Source organism: Oncorhynchus nerka, unplaced genomic scaffold (genome assembly GCF_034236695.1).
Source record: "Oncorhynchus nerka isolate Pitt River unplaced genomic scaffold, Oner_Uvic_2.0 unplaced_scaffold_2600, whole genome shotgun sequence".
NCBI classification, from domain to species: Eukaryota; Metazoa; Chordata; class Actinopteri; order Salmoniformes; family Salmonidae; genus Oncorhynchus; species Oncorhynchus nerka.
Window position 1 is genome coordinate 12003 of NW_027038699.1, and position 23156 is coordinate 35158.

Consider the following 23156-nt stretch of genomic DNA (forward strand, 5'->3'; position numbering starts at 1 on the left):
TTAGTCTGTAGGTTAGTTTAGTCTGTATGTGGTTAGTCTGTGTGTCTGTATGTGTTTAGTCTGTATGTGGTTAGTCTAGTCTGTATGTGATTAGTCTGATTGTTTAGTCTGATTGTGATTAGTCTGTAGGTGTTTAGTCTGTATGTGGTTAGTCTGTATGTGATTAGTCTGTATGTGATTAGTCTGTATGTGTTTAGTCTGTTGTGATTAGTCTGTTGTTTAGTCTGTATGTCTGTATGTGATTAGTCTATTAGTCTGTTTGGTTAGTCTGTATGTGTTTAGTCTGTATGTATTTGGTTAGTCTGTATGTGTTTAGTCTGTATGTGTTTAGTCTGTATGTGATTAGTCTGTATGTGTTTAGTCTATTATTAGTCTGTAGTGTTAGTCTGTAGTCTGTATGTGATTAGTCTGTATGTGTTTAGTCTGTATGTGGTTAGTCTGTATGTCTGTATGTGATTAGTCTGTATGTGTTTAGTCTGTATGTGTTAGTTGTATGTGGTTAGTCTGTATGTCTGTATGTGTTAGTCTGTATGTGATTGAGTCTGTATGTGTTTAGTCTGTATGTGTTTAGTCTGTATGTGGTTAGTCTGTATGTGGTTAGTCTGTATGTGATTAGTCTGTATGTGTTTAGTCTGTATGTGGTTAGTCTGTATGTGGTTGAGTTTAGTGGTTAGTCTGTATGTGGTTAGTCTGTATGTGGTTAGTCTGATTGTGTTTAGTCTGTATGTGTTTTTAGTCTGTATGGTTAGTCTGTATGGTTAAGTCTGTATGTGGTTAGTCTGTATGTGTTTAGTCTGTATGTGGTTAGTCTGTATGTGTTTAGTCTGTATGTTTTAGTCTGTATGTGATTTAGTCTGTATGTGGTTAGTCTGTATGTGTTTAGTCTGTATGTGGTTAGTCTGTATGTCTGTATGTGTTTAGTCTGTATGTGTTTAGTCTGTGTGTTAGTCTGTATGTGATTAGTCTGTATGTCTGTATTAGTCTGTATGGTTAGTCTGTATGTGATTAGTCTGTATGTGGTTAGTCTGTATGTGATTAGTCTGTATGTGTTTAGTCTGATATGTGATTAGTCTGTATGTGTTTAGTCTGTATGTGGTTAGTCTGTATGTCTGTATGTGGTTTCTGTATGTGGTTGGTCTGTATGTGGTTAGTCTGTATGTATGAGTCTGTATGTGTTAGTCTGTATGTGTTTAGTCTGATTGTGATTAGTCTGTATGTTTAGTCTGTATGTGGTTAGTCTGTATGTGATTAGTCTGTATGTGTTTAGTCTGATTGTGATTAGTCTGTAGGTGTTTAGTCTGTATGTGGTTAGTCTGTATGTCTGTATGTGTTAGTCTGTATGTGATTAGTCTGTATGTGTTTAGTCTGATTGTGATTAGTCTGTAGGTGTTTAGTCTGTATGTGGTTAGTCTGTATGTGATTAGTCTGTATGTGATTAGTCTGTATGTGGTTAGTCTGTATGTGGTTAGTCTGTATGTGGTTAGTCTGTATGTGTTTAGTCTGTATGTGTTAGTCTGTATGTCTGATTGGTTAGTCTGTATGTGATTAGTCTGTATGTCTGTATGTGATTAGTCTGTATGTTTAGTCTGTTTAGTCTGATATTGTGATTAGTCTGTATGTGGTTAGTCTGTATGTGTTTAGTCTGATTGTGATTAGTCTGTAGTGGTTAGTCTTATGTCTGTATGTGATTAGTCTGTATGTGTTTAGTCTGTATGTGGTTAGTCTGTATGTGGTTAGTCTGTATGTCTGTATGTGATTAGTCTGTATGTGATTAGTCTGATTGTGATTAGTCTGTATGGTGTTTTAGTCTGTATGTGGTTAGTCTGTATGTGGTTAGTCTGTATGTGTTTAGTCTGTAGTGGTTAGTCTGTATGTGTTTAGTCTGTATGTGGTTAGTCTGGTATGTGGTTAGTCTGTATGTGGTTAGTCTGTATGTGGTTAGTCTGTATGTGGTTAGTCTGTATGTGATTAGTCTGTATGTGATTTAGTCTGTATGTGTTAGTCTGTAGTCTGTATGTTTAGTCTGTATGTGGTTAGTCTGTATGTGATTAGTCTGTATGTGGTTAGTCTGTATGTGGTTAGTCTGTATGTGGTTAGTCTGTATGTGGTTAGTCTGTATGTGATTAGTCTGTATGTGGTTAGTCTGTATGTGGTTAGTCTGTATGTGTTTAGTCTGTATGTGGTTAGTCTGTATGTGTTTAGTCTGTATGTGGTTAGTCTGTATGTGGATTAGTCTCTGTATGTGGTTAGTCTGTATGTGGTTAGTCTGTATGTGATTAGTCTGTATGTGGTTAGTCTGTATGTGATTAGTCTGTATGTGATTATGTATGTTTAGTCTGTATGTGGTTAGTCTGTAGGCATGTGGTTAGTCTGTATGTCTGTATGGTTTAGTCTGATGTGATTAGTCTGTATGTGTTTAGTCTGTTGTGATTATCTGTGTGTTTAGTCTGTATGTGGTTAGTCTGTATGTGATTAGTCTGTATGTGATTAGTCTGTATTGTTAGATGTAGTCTGTATGTGGTGTTTAGTCTGATTGTGGTTAGTCTGTATGTCTGTATGTGTTTTTAGTCTGTATGTGTTTAGTCTGTATGTGTTTAGTCTGTATGTGTTAGTCTGTATGTGTTTAGTCTGATTGTGATTAGTCTGTAGGTGTTTAGTCTGTATGTGGTTAGTCTGTATGTGATTAGTCTGTATGTGTTTAGTGATTGGTTAGTCTGTATGTGTTTAGTTGATTGTCTGTATGTGGTTAGTCTGTATGTGGTTAGTCTGTATGTGATTAGTCTGTATGTGATTAGTCTGTATGTGGTTAGTCTGTATGTGGTTAGTCTGTATGTCTGTATGTGTTTAGTCTGTATGTGGTTAGTCTGTATGTGGTTTAGTCTGTATTGTGATTAGTCTGTATGTGTTTAGTCTGTATGTGATTAGTCTGTATGTGTTTAGTCTGATTGTGATTAGTCTGTATGTGGTTAGTCTGTATGTCTGTATGGTTAGTCTGTATGTGTTTAGTCTGTATGTGGTTAGTCTGTATGTCTGTATGTGATTAGTCTGTATGTGTTTAGTCTGTATGTGGTTAGTCTGTATGTGGTTAGTCTGTATGTGATTAGTCTGTATGTGATTAGTCTGTATGTGATTAGTCTGTATGTCTGTGTTTAGTCTGTATGTGGTTAGTCTGTATGTGTTTTTGTAGTCTGTATGTGTTTAGTCTGTATGTGGTTAGTCTGTATGTGGTTAGTCTGTATGTGGTTAGTCTGTATGTGTTTAGTCTGTATGTGGTTAGTCTGTATGTGTTTAGTCTGTATGTGTTTAGTCTGTATGTCTGTATGTGGTTTAGTCTGTATGTGGTTAGTCTGTATGTGTTTTTAGTCTGTATGTGGTTAGTCTGTATGTGGTTAGTCTGTATGTTTAGTCTGTATGTGGTCTGTATGTGTTTAGTCTGTATGTGTTTAGTCTGTATGTGTTTAGTCTGTATGTGTTAGTCTGTATGTGATTAGTCTGTATGTGGTTAGTCTGTATGTGTTTAAGTCTGTATGTGGTTAGTCTGTATGTGATTAGTCTGTATGTGTTTAGTCTGATTGTGATTAGTCTGTAGGTGTTTAGTCTGTATGTGTTTAGTCTGTATGTGATTAGTCTGTATGTGTTTAGTCTGTTGTGATTAGTCTGTATGTTTAGTCTGTATGTGGTTAGTCTGTATGTGATTAGTCTGTATGTGATTAGTCTGTATGTGGTTAGTCTGTATGTGGTTAGTCTGTATGTGGTTAGTCTGTATGTGATTAGTCTGTATGTGTTTAGTCTGATTGTGATTAGTCTGTAGGTGTTTAGTCTGTATGTGGTTAGTCTGTATGTCTGTATGTGTTTAGTCTGTATGTGATTAGTCTGTATGTGTTTAGTCTGATTGTGATTAGTCTGTAGGTGTTTAGTCTGTATGTTAGTCTGTATGTGTTTAGTCTGTATGTGATTAGTCTGTATGTGTTTAGTCTGTATGTGGTTAGTCTGTGATGTCTGTATGTGTTTAGTCTGTATGTGGTTTTAGTCTGTATGTGGTTAGTCTGTATGTGTTTAGTCTGTATGTGATTAGTCTGTATGTGTTTAGTCTGTTGTGATTAGTCTGTATGTTTAGTCTGTATGTGGTTAGTCTGTATGTGATTAGTCTGTATGTGAGTTAGTCTGTATGGTATGTGTTAGTCTGTATGTGATTAGTCTGTATGTCTGTATGTATTAGTCTGTATGTGGTTAGTCTGTATGTGGTTAGTCTGTATGTGGTTGTATGTGATTAGTCTGATGTGTTTAGTCTGTATGTGTTAGTCTGTATGTGGTTAGTCTGTATGTCTGTATGTGATTAGTCTGTATGTGGTTAGTCTGTATGTGGTTAGTCTGTATGTGTCTGTATTGGTTAGTCTGTATGTGGTTAGTCTGTATGTGTTTAGTCTGTATGTGGTTAGTCTGTATGTGTGTTTAGTCTGTATGTGGTGTGGTTAGTCTGTATGTGGTTAGTCTGTATGAGGTGGTTAAGTCTGTATGTGATTAGTCTGTATGTGGTTAGTCTGTATGTGGTTAGTCTGTATGTGATTAGTCTGTATGTGTTTAGTCTGATGTGGTTAGTCTGTGTGTTTAGTCTGTATGTGGTTAGTCTGTATGTGGTTAGTCTGTATGTGGTTAGTCTGTATGTGGTTAGTCTGTATGTGTTTAGTCTGTATGTGGTTAGTCTGTATGTGTTTGATTAGTCTGTATGTGATTAGTCTGTATGTGTTTAGTCTGTATGTGATTAGTCTGTATGTGTTTAGTCTGTATGTGGTTAGTCTGTATTAGTGTGATTAGTCTGTATGTGATTAGTCTGTATGTGATTAGTCTGTATGTGGTTAGTCTGTATGTGGTTAGTCTGTATGTCTGTATGTGTTTAGTCTGTATGTGTTTGTCTGTATGTGTGTTAGTCTGATGTGATTAGTCTAGGTGTTTAGTCTGTATGTGGTTAGTCTGTATGTGTATTAGTCTGTATGTGATTAGTCTGTATGTGTTTAGTCTGATGTGTGTGGTTCTGTATGTGGTTAGTCTGTATGTGGTTAGTCTGTATGTGATTAGTCTGTATGTGATTGATTAGTCTGTAGTCTGTGTTTAGTCTGTATGTGGTTAGTCTGTATGTGGTTAGTCTGTATGTGGTTAGTCTGTATGTGTTTAGTCTGATTATTAGTCTGTATGGGTGTCTTAGTCTGTATGTGATTAGTTGTATGTGTTTAGTCTGTATGTGGTTAGTTAGTCTGTATGTGATTAGTCTGTATGTGTTTAGTCTGTATGTGGTTAGTCTGTATGTGGTTAGTCTGTATGTGTTTAGTCTGTATGTGATTAGTCTGTATGTGTTTAGTCTGTATGTGTTTAGTCTGTATGTCTGTATGTGGTTAGTCTGTATGTGTTTAGTCTGTAGTGTATGTGTTTAGTCTGTATGTGGTTAGTCTGTATGTGGTTAGTCTGTATGTGATTAGTCTGTATGTGGTTAGTCTGTATGTGGTTAGTCTGTATTGATTAGTTTATCTGTGTTTAGTCTGATTGTGTTTAGTCTGTATGTGTTAGTTTAGTCTGTATGTGGTTAGTCTGTATGTGTTTAGTCTGTATGTGGTTAGTCTGTATGTGATTAGTCTGTATGTGTTTAGTCTGTATGTGTTAGTCTGTATTAGTCTGTATGTAGTCTGTATGTTTAGTCTGTATGTGGTTAGTCTGTATGTGATTAGTCTGTATGTGTTTAGTCTGTATGTGTCTGTATTTAGTCTGTATGTGGTTAGTCTGTATGTGATTAGTCTGTATGTGTTTAGTCTGATTGTGATTAGTCTGTAGGTGTTTAGTCTGTATGTGGTTGAGTCTGTATGTCTATGTGTTTAGTCTGTATGTGTTAGTCTGTATGTTTAGTCTGTTGTGATTAGTCTGTAGGTGTTTAGTCTGTATGTGGTTAGTCTGTATGTGATTAGTCTGTTGTGTTAGTCTGTATGTGGTTAGTCTGTATGTGGTTTTGGTCTGTATGTGATTAGTCTGTATGTGTTTAGTCTGATTGTGATTAGTCTGTAGGTGTTTAGTCTGTATGTGGTTAGTCTGTATGTCTGTATGTGTTTAGTCTGTATGTGATTAGTCTGTATGTGTTTAGTCTGATTGTGATTAGTCTGTAGGTGTCTTAGTCTGTATGTGGTTAGTCTGTATGTGATTAGTCTGTATGTGATTAGTCTGTATGTGGTTAGTCTGTATCTGTTTTAGTCTGTATGTGTTAGTCTGTATGTGTTTAGTCTGTATGTGATTAGTCTGTAGTGTTTAGTCTGATTGTGATTAGTCTGTAGTGTTTAGTCTGTATGTGGTTAGTCTGTATGTGATTAGTCTGTATGTGTTTAGTCTGTATGTGATTAGTCTGTATGTGGTTAGTCTGTATGTGGTTAGTCTGTATGTGGTTAGTCTGTATGTCTGTCTGTATGTGATTAGTCTGTATGTGGTTAGTCTGTATTAGTCTGTATGTCTGTATGTGGTTAGTCTGTATGTGTTTAGTCTGTATGTGATTAGTCTGTATGTGTTTAGTCTGTATGTGTTTAGTCTAGTCTGTATGTTTAGTCTGTATGTGGTTAGTCTGATTGTGATTAGTCTGTATGTGGTTAGTCTGTATGTGTTTAGTCTGTATGTGGTTAGTCTGTATGTGGTTAGTCTGTATGTGGTTAGTCTGTATGTGTTTAGTCTGTATGTGATTAGTCTGTATGTGTTTAGTCTGTATGTGTTTAGTCTGTATGTCTGTATGTGTTTAGTCTGTATGTGGTTAGTCTGTATGTGGTTAGTCTGTATGTGATTAGTCTGTATGTGTTAAGTCTGTATGTGGTTAGTCTGTATGTCTGTATGTGTTTAGTCTGTATGTGGTTAGTCTGTATGTGGTTAGTCTGTATGTGGTTAGTCTGTATGTGTTTAGTCTGTATGTGGTTAGTCTGTATGTGGTTAGTCTGTATGTGTTTAGTTTAGTCTGTATGTGATTAGTCTGTATGTGTTAGTTTAGTCTGTATGTGGTTAGTCTGTATGTGTTAGTCTGTATGTGGTTAGTCTGTATGTGTTTAGTCTGTATGTGATTAGTCTGTATGTGGTTAGTCTGTATGTGGTTAGTCTGTATGTGGTTAGTCTGTATGTGTTTAGTCTGTATGTGATTAGTCTGTATGTGTTTAGTCTGTATGTGGTTAGTCTGTATGTGGTTAGTCTGTATGTGGTTCTGTATGTGGTTAGTCTGTATGTTTAGTCTGTATGTGGTTAGTCTGTATGTGATTAGTCTGTATGTGGTTAGTCTGTATGTGATTAGTCTGTATGTGTTTAGTCTGATTGTGATTAGTCTGTAGGTGTTTAGTCTGTATGTGGTTAGTCTGTATGTCTGTATGTGTTTAGTCTGTATGTGATTAGTCTGTATGTGTTTAGTCTGATTGTGATTAGTCTGTATGTGTTTAGTCTGTATGTCTGTATGTGTTTAGTCTGTATGTGATTAGTCTGTATGTGGTTAGTCTGTATGTGGTTAGTCTGTATGTCTGTGTGATTAGTCTGTATGTGATTAGTCTGTATGTGGTTAGTCTGTGGTTAGTCTGTATGTGATTAGTCTGTATGTGGTTAGTCTGTATGTGATTAGTCTGTATGTGTTTAGTCTGTATGTGATTAGTCTGTATGTGTTTAGTCTGTATGTGATTAGTCTGTATGTGTATTAGTCTGTATGTGGTTTAGTCTGTATGTGATTAGTCTGTATGTGTTTAGTCTGTATGTGTTTAGTCTGTATGTCTGTATGTGATTAGTCTGTATGTGTTTAGTCTGTATGTCTGTATGTGGTTAGTCTGTATGTCTGTATGTGATTAGTCTGTATGTGATTAGTCTGTATGTGGTTAGTCTGTATGTGTTTAGTCTGTATGTGGTTAGTCTGTATGTGGTTAGTCTGTATGTGTTTAGTCTGTATGTGGTTAGTCTGTATGTGTTTAGTCTGTATGTGGTTAGTCTGTATGTGGTTAGTCTGTATGTGGTTAGTCTGTATGTGGTTAGTCTGTATGTGGTTAGTCTGTATGTGGTTAGTCTGATTGTGTTTAGTCTGTATGTGTTAGTCTGATTGTGTTTAGTCTGTATGTGGTTAGTCTGTATGTGTTAAGTCTGTATGTGGTTAGTCTGTATGTGTTTAGTCTGTATGTGGTTAGTCTGTATGTGTTTAGTCTGTATGTGTTTAGTCTGTATGTGGTTAGTCTGTATGTGTTTAGTCTGTATGTGGTTAGTCTGTATGTGTTTAGTCTGTATGTGGTTAGTCTGTATGTGGTTAGTCTGTATGTGTTTAGTCTGTATGTGGTTAGTCTGTATGTGATTAGTCTGTATGTGGTTAGTCTGTATGTGATTAGTCTGTATGTGTTTAGTCTGATTGTGATTAGTCTGTAGGTGTTTAGTCTGTATGTGGTTAGTCTGTATGTCTGTATGTGTTTAGTCTGTATGTGATTAGTCTGTATGTGTTTAGTCTGATTGTGATTAGTCTGTAGGTGTTTAGTCTGTATGTGGTTAGTCTGTATGTGATTAGTCTGTATGTGATTAGTCTGTATGTGGTTAGTCTGTATGTGGTTAGTCTGTATGTGGTTAGTCTGTATGTGATTAGTCTGTATGTGTTTAGTCTGATTGTGATTAGTCTGTAGGTGTTTAGTCTGTATGTGGTTAGTCTGTATGTCTGTATGTGTTTAGTCTGTATGTGATTAGTCTGTATGTGTTTAGTCTGATTGTGATTAGTCTGTAGGTGTTTAGTCTGTATGTGGTTAGTCTGTATGTGATTAGTCTGTATGTGATTAGTCTGTATGTGGTTAGTCTGTATGTGGTTAGTCTGTATGTGATTAGTCTGTATGTGTTTAGTCTGATTGTGATTAGTCTGTAGGTGTTTAGTCTGTATGTGGTTAGTCTGTATGTCTGTATGTGTTTAGTCTGAGTGATTAGTCTGTATGTGGTTAGTCTGTATGTGATTAGTCTGTATGTGATTAGTCTGTATGTGGTTAGTCTGTATGTGGTTAGTTAGTCTGTATGTGATTAGTCTGTATGTGGTTAGTCTGTATGTGGTTAGTCTGTATGTGGTTAGTCTGTATGTCTGTATGTGATTAGTCTGTATGTGTTTAGTCTGTATGTGGTTAGTCTGTATGTGGTTAGTCTGTATGTGATAAGTCTGTATGTGGTTAGTCTGTATGTCTGTATGTGATTAGTCTGTATGTGTTTAGTCTGTATGTGATTAGTCTGTATGTGGTTAGTCTGTATGTCTGTATGTGATTAGTCTGTATGTGTTTAGTCTGTATGTGTTTAGTCTGTATGTGGTTAGTCTGTATGTGATTAGTCTGTATGTGGTTAGTCTGTATGTGGTTAGTCTGTATGTGGTTAGTCTGTATGTCTGTATGTGATTAGTCTGTATGTGTTTAGTCTGTATGTGTTTAGTCTGTATGTGTTTAGTCTGTATGTGGTTAGTCTGTATGTGGTTAGTCTGTATGTGATTTCTGTATGTGTTTAGTCTGTATGTGGTTAGTCTGTATGTCTGTATGTGTTTAGTCTGTATGTGGTTAGTCTGTATGTGGTTAGTCTGTATGTGGTTAGTCTGTATGTGTTTAGTCTGTATGTGGTTAGTCTGTATGTCTGTATGTGTTTAGTCTGTATGTCTGTTTAGTCTGTATGTGTTTAGTCTGTATGTGATTAGTCTGTATGTTTAGTCTGTATGTGTTTAGTCTGTATGTGGTTAGTCTGTATGTGAGTTGTATGTGATTAGTCTGTATGTGGTTAGTCTGTATGTGGTTAGTCTGTATGTGGTTAGTCTGTATGTGTTAGTCTGTATGTGATTAGTCTGTATGTGTTTAGTCTGTATGTCTGTATGTGTTTAGTCTGTATGTGGTTAGTCTGTATGTGGTTAGTCTGTATGTGGTTAGTCTGTATGTGTTTAGTCTGTATGTGGTTAGTCTGTATGTGTTTAGTCTGTATGTGTTTAGTCTGTATGTGTATTAGTCTGTATGTGGTTAGTCTGTATGTGATTAGTCTGTATGTGGTTAGTCTGTATGTGGTTAGTCTGTATGTGGTTAGTCTGTATGTGTTTAGTCTGTATGTGGTTAGTCTGTATGTGTTTAGTCTGTATGTGATTAGTCTGTATGTCTGTATTAGTCTGTATGTGGTTAGTCTGTATGTGGTTAGTCTGTATGTGATTAGTCTTATGTGTTAAGTCTGTATGTGGTTAGTCTGTATGTCTGTATGTGTTTAGTCTGTATGTGGTTAGTCTGTATGTGGTTAGTCTGTATGTGGTTAGTCTGTATGTGTTTAGTCTGTATGTGATTAGTCTGTATGTGGTTAGTCTGTATGTGGTTAGTTGTATGTGGTTAGTCTGTATGTGTTTAGTCTGTATGTGTTTAGTCTGTATGTGTTAGTCTGTATTAGTCTGATTGTGATTAGTCTGTATGTGATTAGTCTGTATGTGTTAGTCTGTTGTGATTAGTCTGTAGGTGTTTAGTCTGTATGTGGTTAGTCTGTATGTGGTTAGTCTGTATGTGGTTAGTCTGTATGTGGTTAGTCTGTATGTGTTTAGTCTGTATGTGGTTAGTCTGTGGATTAGTCTGTATGTGGTTAGTCTGTATGTGATTAGTCTGTATGTGTTTAGTCTGATTGTGATTAGTCTGTATGTGATTGGTTAGTCTGTCTGTATGTGTTTAGTCTGTATGTGATTAGTCTGTATGTTTAGTCTGTTGTGATTAGTCTGTAGTGTTTAGTCTGTATGTGGTTAGTCTGTATGTGATTAGTCTGTATGTGGTTAGTCTGTATGTCTGTATGTGTTAGTCTATGTGTTTAGTCTGTATGTAGTCTGTATGTGGTTAGTCTGTATGTGATTAGTCTGTATGTGTTTAGTCTGTATGTGATTAGTCTGTATGTGGTTAGTCTGTGTGATTAGTCTGTATGTGGTTGGGTCTTATGTCTGTATGTGATTAGTCTGTATGTGGTTAGTCTGTATGTGGTTAGTCTGTATGTCTGTATGTGATTAGTCTGTATGTGTTTAGTCTGTATGTGGTTAGTCTGTATGTGGTTAGTCTGTATGTCTGTATGTGATTAGTCTGTATGTGATTAGTCTGTATGTGGTTAGTCTGTATGTGTTTAGTCTGTATGTGGTTAGTCTGTATGTGGTTAGTCTGTATGTGTTTAGTCTGTATGTGGTTTAGTCTGTATGTGGTTAGATCTGTATGTGTCTGTATGTGGTTAGTCTGTATGTGGTTAGTCTGTGTGGTTAGTCTGTATGTGTTAGTCTGATTGTGTGTATGGTTATTGTTTAGTCTGTATGTGGTTAGTCTGTTTAGTCTGTATGTGTTTAGTCTGTATGTGTTTAGTCTGTATGTGTTTAGTCTGTATGTGTTAGTCTGTATGTGATTAGTCTGTATGTGGTTAGTCTGTATGTGTTTAGTCTGTATGTGGTTAGTCTGTGATTAGTCTGTATTGTTTAGTCTGTATGTGGTTAGTCTGTATGTGTTTAGTCTGTATGTGGTTAGTCTGTATGTGATTAGTCTGTATGTGTTTAGTCTGGATTGTGATTAGTCTGTATGTGTTTAGTCTGTATGTGTGATTAGTCTGTATGTGTTTAGTCTGTATGTGATTAGTCTGTATGTGTTTAGTCTGTTGTGATTAGTCTGTAGGTTTAGTCTGTATGTGGTTAGTCTGTATGTGATTAGTCTGTATGTGTTTAGTCTGTATGTGGTTAGTCTGTATTTAGTCTGTATGTGTTTAGTCTGTTGTGATTAGTCTGTAGGTGTTTAGTCTGTATGTGGTTAGTCTGTATTGTTTAGTCTGTATGTGATTAGTCTGTATGTGTTTAGTCTGTATGTGGTTAGTCTGTGGTTAGTCTGTATGTGATTAGTCTGTATGTGTTTAGTCTGTTGTGATTAGTCTGTAGGTGTTTAGTCTGTATGTGGTTAGTCTGTATGTCTGTATGTGTTTAGTCTGTATGTGATTAGTCTGTATGTTTAGTCTGTTGTGTGATTAGTCTGTATGTGATTAGTCTGTATGTGGTTAGTCTGTATGTGTTTAGTCTGTATGTGATTAGTCTGTATGTGTTTAGTCTGTATGTGGTTAGTCTGTATGTGATTAGTCTGTATGTGTTTAGTCTGTATGTGATTAGTCTGTAGGTGTTTAGTCTGTATGTGGTTTTGATTGTATGTGAGTCTGTATGTGGTTAGTCTGTATGTGTTTAGTCTGTATGTGGTTAGTCTGTATGTGGTTTAGTCTGTATGTGTTAGTCTGTAGTCTGTATGTGGTTAGTCTGTATGTCTGTATTAGTCTGTATGTGGTTAGTCTGTATGTGGTTAGTCTGTATTGGTTAGTCTGTATGTGTTTAGTCTGTATGTGTTTAGTCTGTATGTGTTTAGTCTGTATGTGGTTAGTGTTTATTAGTCTGTATGTGGTTAGTCTGTATGTGGTTAGTCTGTATGTGTTTAGTCTGTATGTGATTAGTCTGTATGTGTTTAGTCTGTATGTGGTTGTATCTGTATGTGTTTAGTCTGTATGTGGTTAGTCTGTATGTGGTTAGTCTGTATGTGATTAGTCTGTATGTGTTAAGTCTGTATGTGGTTAGTCTGTATGTCTGTATGTGTTTAGTCTGTATGTGGTTAGTCTGTATGTGGTTAGTCTGTATGTGGTTAGTCTGTATGTGTTTAGTCTGTATGTGATTAGTCTGTATGTGTTTAGTCTGTATGTGGTTAGTCTGTATGTGATTAGTCTGTATGTGGTTAGTCTGTATGTGGTTAGTCTGTATGTGGTTAGTCTGTATGTGTTTAGTCTGTATGTGATTAGTCTGTATGTGATTAGTCTGTATGTGTTTAGTCTGATTGTGATTAGTCTGTATGTGTTTAGTCTGTATGTGGTTAGTCTGTATGTGATTATGTCTGTATGTGATTATGTCTGTATGTGGTTAGTCTGTATGTGATTAGTCTGTATGTCTGTATGTGATTAGTCTGTATGTGTTTAGTCTGTTGTGATTAGTCTGTATGTGGTTAGTCTGTATGTGGTTAGTCTGTCTGTATGTGTTTAGTCTGTATGTGATTAGTCTGTATGTGTTAGTCTGATTGTGATTAGTCTGTATGTGTTTAGTCTGTATGTGTTTAGTCTGTATGTGATTAGTCTGTATGTGATTAGTCTGTATGTGATTAGTCTGTAGTCTGTGGTTAGTCTGTATGTGGTTAGTCTGTATGTGGTTAGTCTGTATGTGTTTAGTCTGTATGTGATTAGTCTGTATGTGTTTAGTTAGTCTGTATGTGGTTAGTAGTCTGTATGTGATTAGTCTGTATGTGTTTAGTCTGTATGTGGTTAGTCTGTATGTCTGTATGTGATTAGTCTGTATGTGTTTAGTCTGTATGTGGTTAGTCTGTATGTGGTTAGTCTGTATGTGTGATTAGTCTGTATGTGATTATCTGTATGTCTGTATGTGTTTAGTCTGTATGTGGTTAGTCTGTATGTGGTTAGTCTGTATGTGTTTAGTCTGTATGTGGTTAGTCTGTATGTGGTTAGTCTGTATGTGGTTAGTCTGTATGTGGTTAGTCTGTATGTGTTAGTCTGTATGTGGTTAGTCTGTATGTGGTTAGTCTGATTGTGATTATCTGTATGTGTTTCTGATTGTCTGTATGTGGTTAGTCTGTATGTGATTAGTCTGTATGTGTTTAGTCTGTATGTGGTTAGTCTGTATGTGTTTAGTCTGTATTAGTCTGTATGTGGTTAGTCTGTATGTGTTTAGTCTGTATGTGGTTTCTGTAGTCTGTATGTGGTTAGTCTGTATGTGGTTAGTCTGTATGTGTTTAGTCTGTATGTGAGTCTGTATGTGGTTAGTCTGTATGTGGTTTCTGTATGTGGTTAGTCTGTATGTGTTTAGTCTGTATTAGTCTGTATGTGTTTAGTCTGTATGTGGTTAGTCTGTATGTGGTGTTTAGTCTGTATGTGATTAGTCTGTATGTGTTTAAGTCTGTATGTTTAGTCTGTATGTGGTTAGTCTGTATGTCTGTATGTGGTTTTAGTCTGTATGTGTTTAGTCTGTTGTGATTAGTTAGTCTGTATGTGGTTAGTCTGTATGTGTATGTGTTTAGTCTGTATGTGATTAGTCTGTATGTGTTTAGTCTGATTGTGATCTGTATGTTTAGTCTGTATGTGGTTAGTCTGTATGTGATTAGTCTGTAATTAGTGTGTTTAGTCTGTATGTGTTTAGTCTGTATGTGATTAGTCTGTATGTGTTTAGTCTGTATGTGTTTAGTCTGTATGTGGTTAGTCTGTATGTGATTAGTCTGTATGTGTTTAGTCTGTATGTCTGTAGGTTTTAGTCTGTATGTCTGTATGTGATTAGTCTGTTGTGAGTCTGTATGTTTAGTCTGTATGTGGTTAGTCTGTATGTGGTTAGTTATGTCTGTATGTGATTAGTCTGTATGTGTTTAGTCTGTATGTGGTTAGTCTGTATGTCTGTATGTGATTAGTCTGTATGTGTTAGTCTGTAGGTCTGTATGTGTTAGTCTGAGTCTGTATGTGGTTAGTCTGTATGTGGTTAGTCTGTATGTGGTTGTCTGTATGTGTTAGTCTGTATGTGGTTAGTCTGTATGTGTTTAGTCTGTATGTGATTAGTTAGTCTGTATGTCTGTATGTTTTAGTCTGTATGTGGTTAGTCTGTATGTGGTTAGTCTGTATGTGATTAGTCTGTAGTCTGTATGTGGTTAGTCTGTATGTCTGTTGTGTTTAGTCTGTATGTGGTTAGTCTGTATGTGGTTAGTCTGTATGTGGTTAGTCTGTATGTGTTTAGTCTGTATGTGATTAGTCTGTATGTCTGTATGTGTTTAGTCTGTATGTCTGTATGTGATTAGTCTGTATGTGTTAGTCTGTATGTCTGTATGTGATTAGTCTGTATGTGTTTAGTCTGTATTAGTCTGTATGTGGTTAGTCTGTATGTGGTTAGTCTGTATGTGTTTAGTCTGTATGTGGTTAGTCTGTATGTGTTAAGTCTGTATGTGGTTAGTCTGTATGTGGTTAGTCTGTATGTGGTTAGTCTGTGTGTTTAGTCTGTATGTGGTTAGTCTGTATGTCTGTGGTTGGTCTGTATGTGGTTGGTTGTACCTGTATGTGGTTAGCACTTGTATTAGTCTGTAGTGGTATAGGCAGAGACAGTATGTGATTAGTCTGTATGTGATTAGTCTGTATGTGATTAGTCTGTATGTGGTTAGTCTGTATGTGGTTAGTCTGTATTGGTTAGTCTGTATGTGGTTAGTCTGTATGTGATTAGTCTGTATGTGTTAGTCTGTATGTGGTTAGTCTGTATGTCTGTATGTGATTAGTCTGTATGTGGTTGGTCTGTATGTGGTTGGTTGTACCTGTAGGGAGCACTTGTATGAGTCCAGTGGTATAGGCAGAGACAGGATGTGATTAGTCTGTATGTGTTAGTCTGTATGTGATTAGTCTGTATGTGGTTAGTCTGTATGTGATTAGTCTGTATGTGGTTAGTCTGTATGTGATAAGTCTGTATGTGGTTAGTCTGTATGTGGTTAGTCTGTATGTGGTTGGTTGTACCTGTCTGTATGAGTCTGGTATAGTGATTAGTCTGTATGTGTTTATGTGGTTAGTCTGTATGTGATTAGTCTGTATGTGGTTAGTCTGTATGTGATAAGTCTGTATGTGGTTAGTCTGTATGTCTGTATGTGGTTATGTCTGTATGTGATTAGTCTGTATGTGGTTAGTCTGTATGTGATTAGTCTGTATGTCTGTATGTGATTAGTCTGTATGTGGTTAGTCTGTATGTGGTTAGTCTGTATGTCTGTATGTGATTAGTCTGTATGTGTTTAGTCTGTATGTGGTTAGTCTGTATGTGATTAGTCTGTATGTGTTTAGTCTGTATGTGATTAGTCTGTATGTGGTTAGTCTGTATGTGATTAGTCTGTATGTGATTAGTCTGTATGTGGTTAGTCTGTATGTGGTTAGTCTGTATGTGGTTAGTCTGTATGTGTTTAGTCTGTATGTGTTTAGTCTGTATGTGTTTAGTCTGTATGTGGTTAGTCTGTATGTGGTTAGTCTGTATGTGTTTAGTCTGTATGTGGTTAGTCTGTATGTGGTTAGTCTGATTGTGTTTAGTCTGTATGTGGTTAGTCTGTATGTGTTTAGTCTGTATGTGGTTAGTCTGTATGTGGTTAGTCTGTATGTCTGTATGTGTTTAGTCTGTATGTGTTTAGTCTGTATGTCTGTATGTGATTAGTCTGTATGTGATTAGTCTGTATGTGGTTAGTCTGTATGTGGTTAGTCTGTATGTGGTTAGTCTGTATGTGATTAGTCTGTATGTGGTTAGTCTGTATGTGGTTAGTCTGTATGTGGTTGGTTGTACCTGTAGGGAGCACTTGTATGAGTCCAGTGGTATAGGCAGAGACAGGATGTGATTAGTCTGTATGTGTTAGTCTGTATGTGTTTAGTCTGTATGTGATTAGTCTGTATGTGGTTAGTCTGTATGTGGTTAGTCTGTATGTCTGTATGTGATTAGTCTGTATGTGGTTAGTCTGTATGTCTGTATGTGATTAGTCTGTATGTGTTTAGTCTGTATGTGATTAGTCTGTATGTGGTTAGTCTGTATGTCTGTATGTGATTAGTCTGTATGTGTTTAGTCTGTATGTGATTAGTCTGTATGTGTTTAGTCTGTATGTGGTTAGTCTGTATGTGATTAGTCTGTATGTGGTTAGTCTGTATGTGGTTAGTCTGTATGTGGTTAGTCTGTATGTGTTTAGTCTGTATGTGGTTAGTCTGTATGTGGTTAGTCTGTATGTGTTTAGTCTGTATGTGGTTAGTCTGTATGTGGTTAGTCTGTATGTGTTTAGTCTGTATGTGTTTAGTCTGTATGTGGTTAGTCTGTATGTCTGTATGTGTTAGTCTGATTGTGGTTGGTTGTACCTGTAGGGAGCACTTGTATGAGTCCAGTGGTATAGGCAGAGTCTGTATGTGTTAGTCTGATTGTGGTTGGTTGTACCTGTAGGGAACACTTGTATGAGTCCAGTGGTATAGGCAGAGACAGGATGGTGAAGACTTGGTTGCTGTGGGAGTGTCCGTCACAGCGCAGACACAGCATCTGGTAGCTGAGTTGTCCCTCGAAGAGACGTGTCACCACCGTAGAATCCCCCGCCGCTGGCGCCGAGCTGAGCGACTTCCTGCCCAGACACAACCGCTGGGAAGAACGTGTCTGTTGTCTCTCCCCCTTCTGCAGCAACGGAATCACACACACACACACATTGTAGAATAATAGTGAAGACATCAAAACTATGAAATAACACATATGGAATCATGTAGTAACCAAAAAAAGTGTTAAACAAATCAAAATATATTTTATATTTGAGATTCTACAAAGTAGCCACCCTTTGCCGTGATGACAGCTTTAAACACTCATGGTATTCTCTCAACCAGCTTCATAAGGTACACATTCAATTAACAGGTGTGTCTTGTTAAAAGTTCATTTGTGGAATTTCTTTCCTCCTTAATGCATTTGAGCCAGTCAGTTGTGTTGTGACAATGTAGGGGTGGTATACAGAAGATAGCCCTATTTGGTAAAAGACCCAAGTCCATATTAAGGCAGAACAGTAAGCAAAGAGAACGACAGTCAGCGTTAATTTGAGACATGAAGGTCAGTCAACATTTCAAGAACTTTTAAAGTTTCCTCAAGTGCACGCAAAAACCATCAAGCGCTCTGATGAAACTGGCTCTCATGACGATTGGTCAAGTTTCAGTCAAACTCACTTCTGAGTTTTTATTACTGATAAGATGGTTCCTGCTGTCAGGGAGAGGTTAGATTTATTTAAATGTTGTTGCCAGGGGGAGGTTATATTTATTAAAATGTTGTTGCCAGGGGGAGGTTATATTTATTAAAATGTTGTTGCCAGGGGGAGGTTATATTTATTAAAATGTTGTTGCCAGGGAAACCCACACAAGGAGGACTGGGAGGCTATATGAGTTACAGGATGTCATGGCTACCACAGGATTCTGCAGCGATACGCCATCCCATCTGGTTTGTGCTTAGTGGGACTTAGTGGGATCATTTGTTTTTCAACACACCTCCAGGCTGTGTAAGGGCTATTTGACCAAGAAGGAGAGTGATAGAGTGCTGCATCAGATGACCTGGCCTCCACAATCACCTGACCTCAACCCAATTGAGATGATTTGGGATGAGTTGGACCACAGAGTGAAAGAAAAGCAGTCAACAAGTGCTCAGCATATGTGGGAACTCCTTAAAGACTGTTGGAAAAGCATTCTAGGTGAAGCTGGTTGAGAGAATGCCAAGAGTGTAAAAACTGTCATCAAGGCAAAGGGTGGCTACTTTGAAGAAGCTCAAATATAAAATATAAACACTTTTTTGGTTACTACGTGATTCGTATGTGTTATTTTATAGTTTGATGTCTTCACTATTATTCTACAATGTAAAAATAGTAAAAAATAAAGAAAAACCTTTGAATTAGTAGGTGTCCAAACTTTGACTGGTACTGTATATACACACACACACACACTTTCTGAATACCAAATCAGCCCTAGCCTCATCCCCTAGGCACTTATCTCCTATCTCCTAGACACGTCTCCCCTAGACACTTCTCCCTTATCCCCTAGACACTTATCCCCTAGACACGTATCCACTAGACACTTATCCCCTAGACACCATTCCCTAGACACTTATCCCCTGGAACACTTGTCTGACATCCCCTAGACACCTATCCCTAGACACTTATCCCCTGACACTTATCCCTAGACACGTATCCTCATCCACTAGACACTTTATCCCCTAGACACCTATCCCTAGACACTCATTCCCTAGACACTTATCCCTGACACTTATCCCTAGACACAGCACCACTGACACCTATGCCCTAGACACTTATCCCCTGACACTTATCCACTGTCAATGGGTTTTGAGGAGCCGGGAATCCAAGAAAGACAATGATCCCCTATCCACTAGACACTATCCCCTAGACACTCATTCCCTAGACACTTATCCCCTGACTATTTATCCCTAGACACTTATCCCCCCAGACACTTGTCCCCTGACACTTATCCCTAGACACGTGTCCATATCCACTACACACCTATCCCTGACACCTATCCCTAGACACTCATTTTCCTAGACACTTATCCCTGACACTTATCCTAGACACGTATCCACTAGACACCTATGCCTAGACACTTATCCCCTGACACTTATCCTCCTGACATCCCTGACATATCCACCATCATCCAATGGGTTTTGAGGGTTAAATCAGAAAGACAATGATGCAAGAGCCTTTGACCGTGTGGAAGGTCGTGTGGAAGGAGTCGTGTGGACGGAGTGCGTGTGGGAGTCGTGTGGAAGGAGTCGTGTGGAAGAGTCGTGTGGACGGAGTCGTGTGGAAGAGGTAGTGTGGGCCAGGTCGTGTGAAGGTAGGTATTGGGAAGGAGTCGTGTGGACGGAGTCGTGTGGGCGGAGTCGTGTGGAAGGAGTCGTGCGGGCGGAGTAGTGGAAGGAGTCGTGTGGGCCAGTCGTGTGGACGAGTCGTGTGGACGGAGTCGTGTGGACGGAGTCGTGTGGAAGGAGTCGTGTGGACGGAGTCGTGTGGACGGAGTCGTGTGGAAGGAGTCGTGTGGACGGAGTCGTGTGGAAGGAGTCGTGTGGAAGGAGTCGTGTGGACGGAGTCGTGTGGAAGGAGTCGTGTGGAAGGAGTCGTGTGGACGGAGTCGTGTGGACGGAGTCGTGTGGACGGAGTCGTGTGGACGGAGTCGTGTGGACGGAGTCGTGTGGACGGAGTCGTGTGGACGGAGTCGTGTGGAAGGAGTCGTGTGGACGGAGTCGTGTGGACGGAGTCGTGTGGTGGCAGGATTGTGTGTGTGTGTGTGTGTGTGTACATTCTTGAGGTCATCATGCAGGGCGTTGAGCAGGAGGAGGAGTAGCTCCTGGGCGTCCTGCTGTGATTGGTTGTTGAACTGGGGGTGCAGGGAGGAGACCAAGGCCCTCATCTCCCCTGGAGAGGTGAAGCTGGTACCCCCCTGACCCTGCCACACCTCCTGGAAGAGGTGCACAAACACCCCCACTACAGGACTGTTACACCTAGAGGAGGGGGAGGAGGAGGGAGGGGAGAGGAAGGAGGAAAGGAGAGGGAGAAGAGGAGGGGGAGGAGGGAGAGGGAGGGGGAGGAGGGAGAGGGAGAGGAAGGAGGAGAGGAGAGGAAGGAGAGGGAGAGGAGGAGGGAGAAGAGTGGCATGGGAGGGAGGAGGAAAGGAAGGAGGAAGAAGGAGAGAGAGAAGAGTGGCATGGGAGGGAGGAGGAGAGGAAGGAGGAGGGAGAGGAGAGGAGGAGGAGGGAGGAGGAGGAGGAGAGGGAGGGGAGAGGCATTGGAGGAGAGGCATTGGAGGAGAGGCATTGGAGGAGAGGAAGGAGGAGAGGAAGGAGGAGAGGGAGGAGGAGAGGAAGGAGGAGAGGTAGGGGGAGAGGGAGGAGGAGAGGAAGGAGGAGAGGCATTGGAGGAGAGTGAGGAGGAGAGGAAGGAGGAGAGGCATTGGAGGAGAGGAAGGAGGAGAGGAAGGAGGAGAGGCAGGAGGAGAGGAAGGAGGAGAGGGAGGAGGAAAGGAAGGAGGAGAGGAAGGAGGGAGAAGAGTGGCATGGGATGGAGGAGGAGAGGAAGGAGGAGGAGGGGAGGGAGGAGGAGGAGGAGGAGGGGAGGAAGGAGGGGAGGAAGGAGGAGAGGCATTGGAGGATTTAAGTTTCCCCCCCAATTAATGTAAAGTGCTTGGAGTATCTGGCTAAACAGTACTGTACAAAATCTAATACAGACGGACAGACAGACAGACAGACAGACAGGCAGACATACAGACAGACAGGCAGACAGACAGACAGGGTCTTACTTGGCCAGCTGGGAGCGTTTGTGTGAGCTGAGAAGGTGTTCCACCAACGGCACAGTGGAGAAGAGACACTGCAGCACAGCGTTCATGTAGCAGGAGTTACCACTGTTAGCCAGACCACACACCCCCGCCAGCCGCCTGTCCTCTCTCTTCCCCTGCTCCCCCTTCACCCTCACCCCCCATCCTGAGCTACACCCCAACTCCTCCATGGGCATCACCTGACCCTGAACACCGCTGGGATTGGCTGCACTGGTGACCAATGAGAAGAGACAGACAGAAAGAGGTGAAAGGTCAGTGCTGTAGCAGGCAGGTGTCAAGGTGCTCCTTTAAATGTCAGTCTTTTGCCTCTTTTCACTTTCAGTTTTGGGAGATTGAGTAGATGTCTGTCTGTCTGTCTGTCTGTCTGGTTGTGCTCCTTAAGGTGTTGTCATGCCAGAGACAGCAGAACCAGACAGGCTGAGGCGAAAATGGATGGTCTTGGACAATGGTTTCTTCATTCTCTTAGTTTAAGTCCCAAATAGCACCCTATTCCCTATTTAGTGCACTACTTTTGACCAGTGATCTCTGATCATAATTAGTGCACTAAATAAGGAATAGGGTGCCATTTGGGTCTCAATCTTAGTCTTGAGGAATTGTCTAACCATGGTGCAGTCAACACTGTCCACTCACACAGACTCACACTCACACATGCATGACTCCGACTCACCCTCAGACAGACAGACAGACAGACTAATCCTCAGACAGACTGACCCTCGGACGGACGGATGTCCGTCCGTCCGTCCGTCCGTCCGTCCGTCCGTCCGTCTGTCTGTCTGTCTGTCTGTCTAACAGACAAATAAACAAACAAACAAACAAGGACCTGGGACTCATCTCAACTGACTTAACTGTGCCTCTCTGCTCTGTGTCTCTTTCTCCCACTGCTGGGAGTCTGAGACAGTGTTCTGAACTACTCTCAATTCAGACCGGTGTGTGTGTGTGTGTGTGTGTGTGTGTGTGTGTGTGTGTGTGTGTGTGTGTGTGTGTGTGTGTGAGAGAGAGAACTCAGCTAGAAGACAATGTCTTAGCAACCCATCAACACTGACATCAAGCACGGTCTCTTGTGTCTCAGTCATGTTTTATCATGATCACGCTGAACATCTTCAAACTGCTGTGTACTGGAAACACTAACAAAAACACACTTCTTATTCCCAGGCATTTTGATGAGAAGGTGAATAGGCTAACACCTTGTCTGTCTGGATAGTCAACGCTATTTAGTTTAAACAGTTTATTAAGTTAGTTCTGACCTGAAGTGAACTCACCTCCCATTGGAATCATCCATGTAGCTTCATGGCTTGTTGAGAAGACTTCCCTCTGATACACGAATGACCTTTATGACATCATAGTAATCTAAGGCCTCTGTTGGTTTGTCCGGGTTCTATATATGACATCATAGTAATCTAAGGCCTCTGTTGGTTTGTCCGGGTTCTATATATGACATCATAGTAATCTAAGGCCTCTGTTGGTTTGTCCGGGTTCTATATATGACATCATAGTAATCTAAGGCGTCTGTTGTTTTGGCCAGATTCTATATATGACATCATAGTAATCTAAGGTCTCCAAGGCCTCTGTTGGTTTGTCCAGGTTCTATATATGACATCGTAGTAATCTAAGGCCTCCAAGGCCTCTGTTGGTTTGTCCAGGTTCTATATATGACATCATAGTAATCTAAGGCCTCCAAGGCCTCTGTTGGTTTGTCCAGGTTCTATATATGACATCATAGTAATCTAAGGCCTCCAAGGCCTCTGTTGGTTTGTCCAGGTTCTATATATGACATCATAGTAATCTAAGGCCTCCAAGGCCTCTGTTGGTTTGTCCAGGTTCTATATATGACGACATAGTAATCTAAGGCCTCCAAGGCCTCTGTTGGTTTGTCCAGGTTCTATACTGTATATGACATCATATAAATCTAATCTCTAACTCAAAACCAACGTTGTTATTTTCTTGTATTTGATGGGTTTTCTGATCAATAATATACATCAACTATTAATTGATTGCTGTTGAATCTAATTGTCTGTCTTCCTACTACCTGCTGTGGCAACATTGCTGACATAACTGATGAAAGTACAGCAGAGCATGACATCATTAAAAGGAGAGGCAGAGAGAAACAGGCTAACAATATCTGGTGCTCCTCCCTCCTCATGGGGTGGGAGGAGCACCATGGCTATTTTATATCCAGCAACAGCAGGCAAGTCGTCGTGACAACAATCACCCACACAGTGTTCTCTCTGGCACGGCAGCCAGGGACGTCG

The 23156-nt window shown here is 39.6% G+C and overlaps 1 protein-coding gene across 1 annotated transcript in view; it reads right to left on the reverse strand.

The window, feature by feature from the left end:
- Positions 1–22186, reverse strand: part of LOC135567116 (ubiquitin carboxyl-terminal hydrolase 50-like) — a 31587-nt gene extending 9401 nt beyond the window's left edge. Inside the window, 4 exon segments of the mRNA XM_065014580.1 lie at positions 16988–17165; positions 19277–20077; positions 20872–21117; positions 22167–22186. Of these exon segments, the coding sequence (XP_064870652.1) occupies positions 16988–17165; positions 19277–20077; positions 20872–21117; positions 22167–22186 (1245 nt within the window).
- Between the last annotated feature and the right edge of the window lie 970 nt (positions 22187–23156).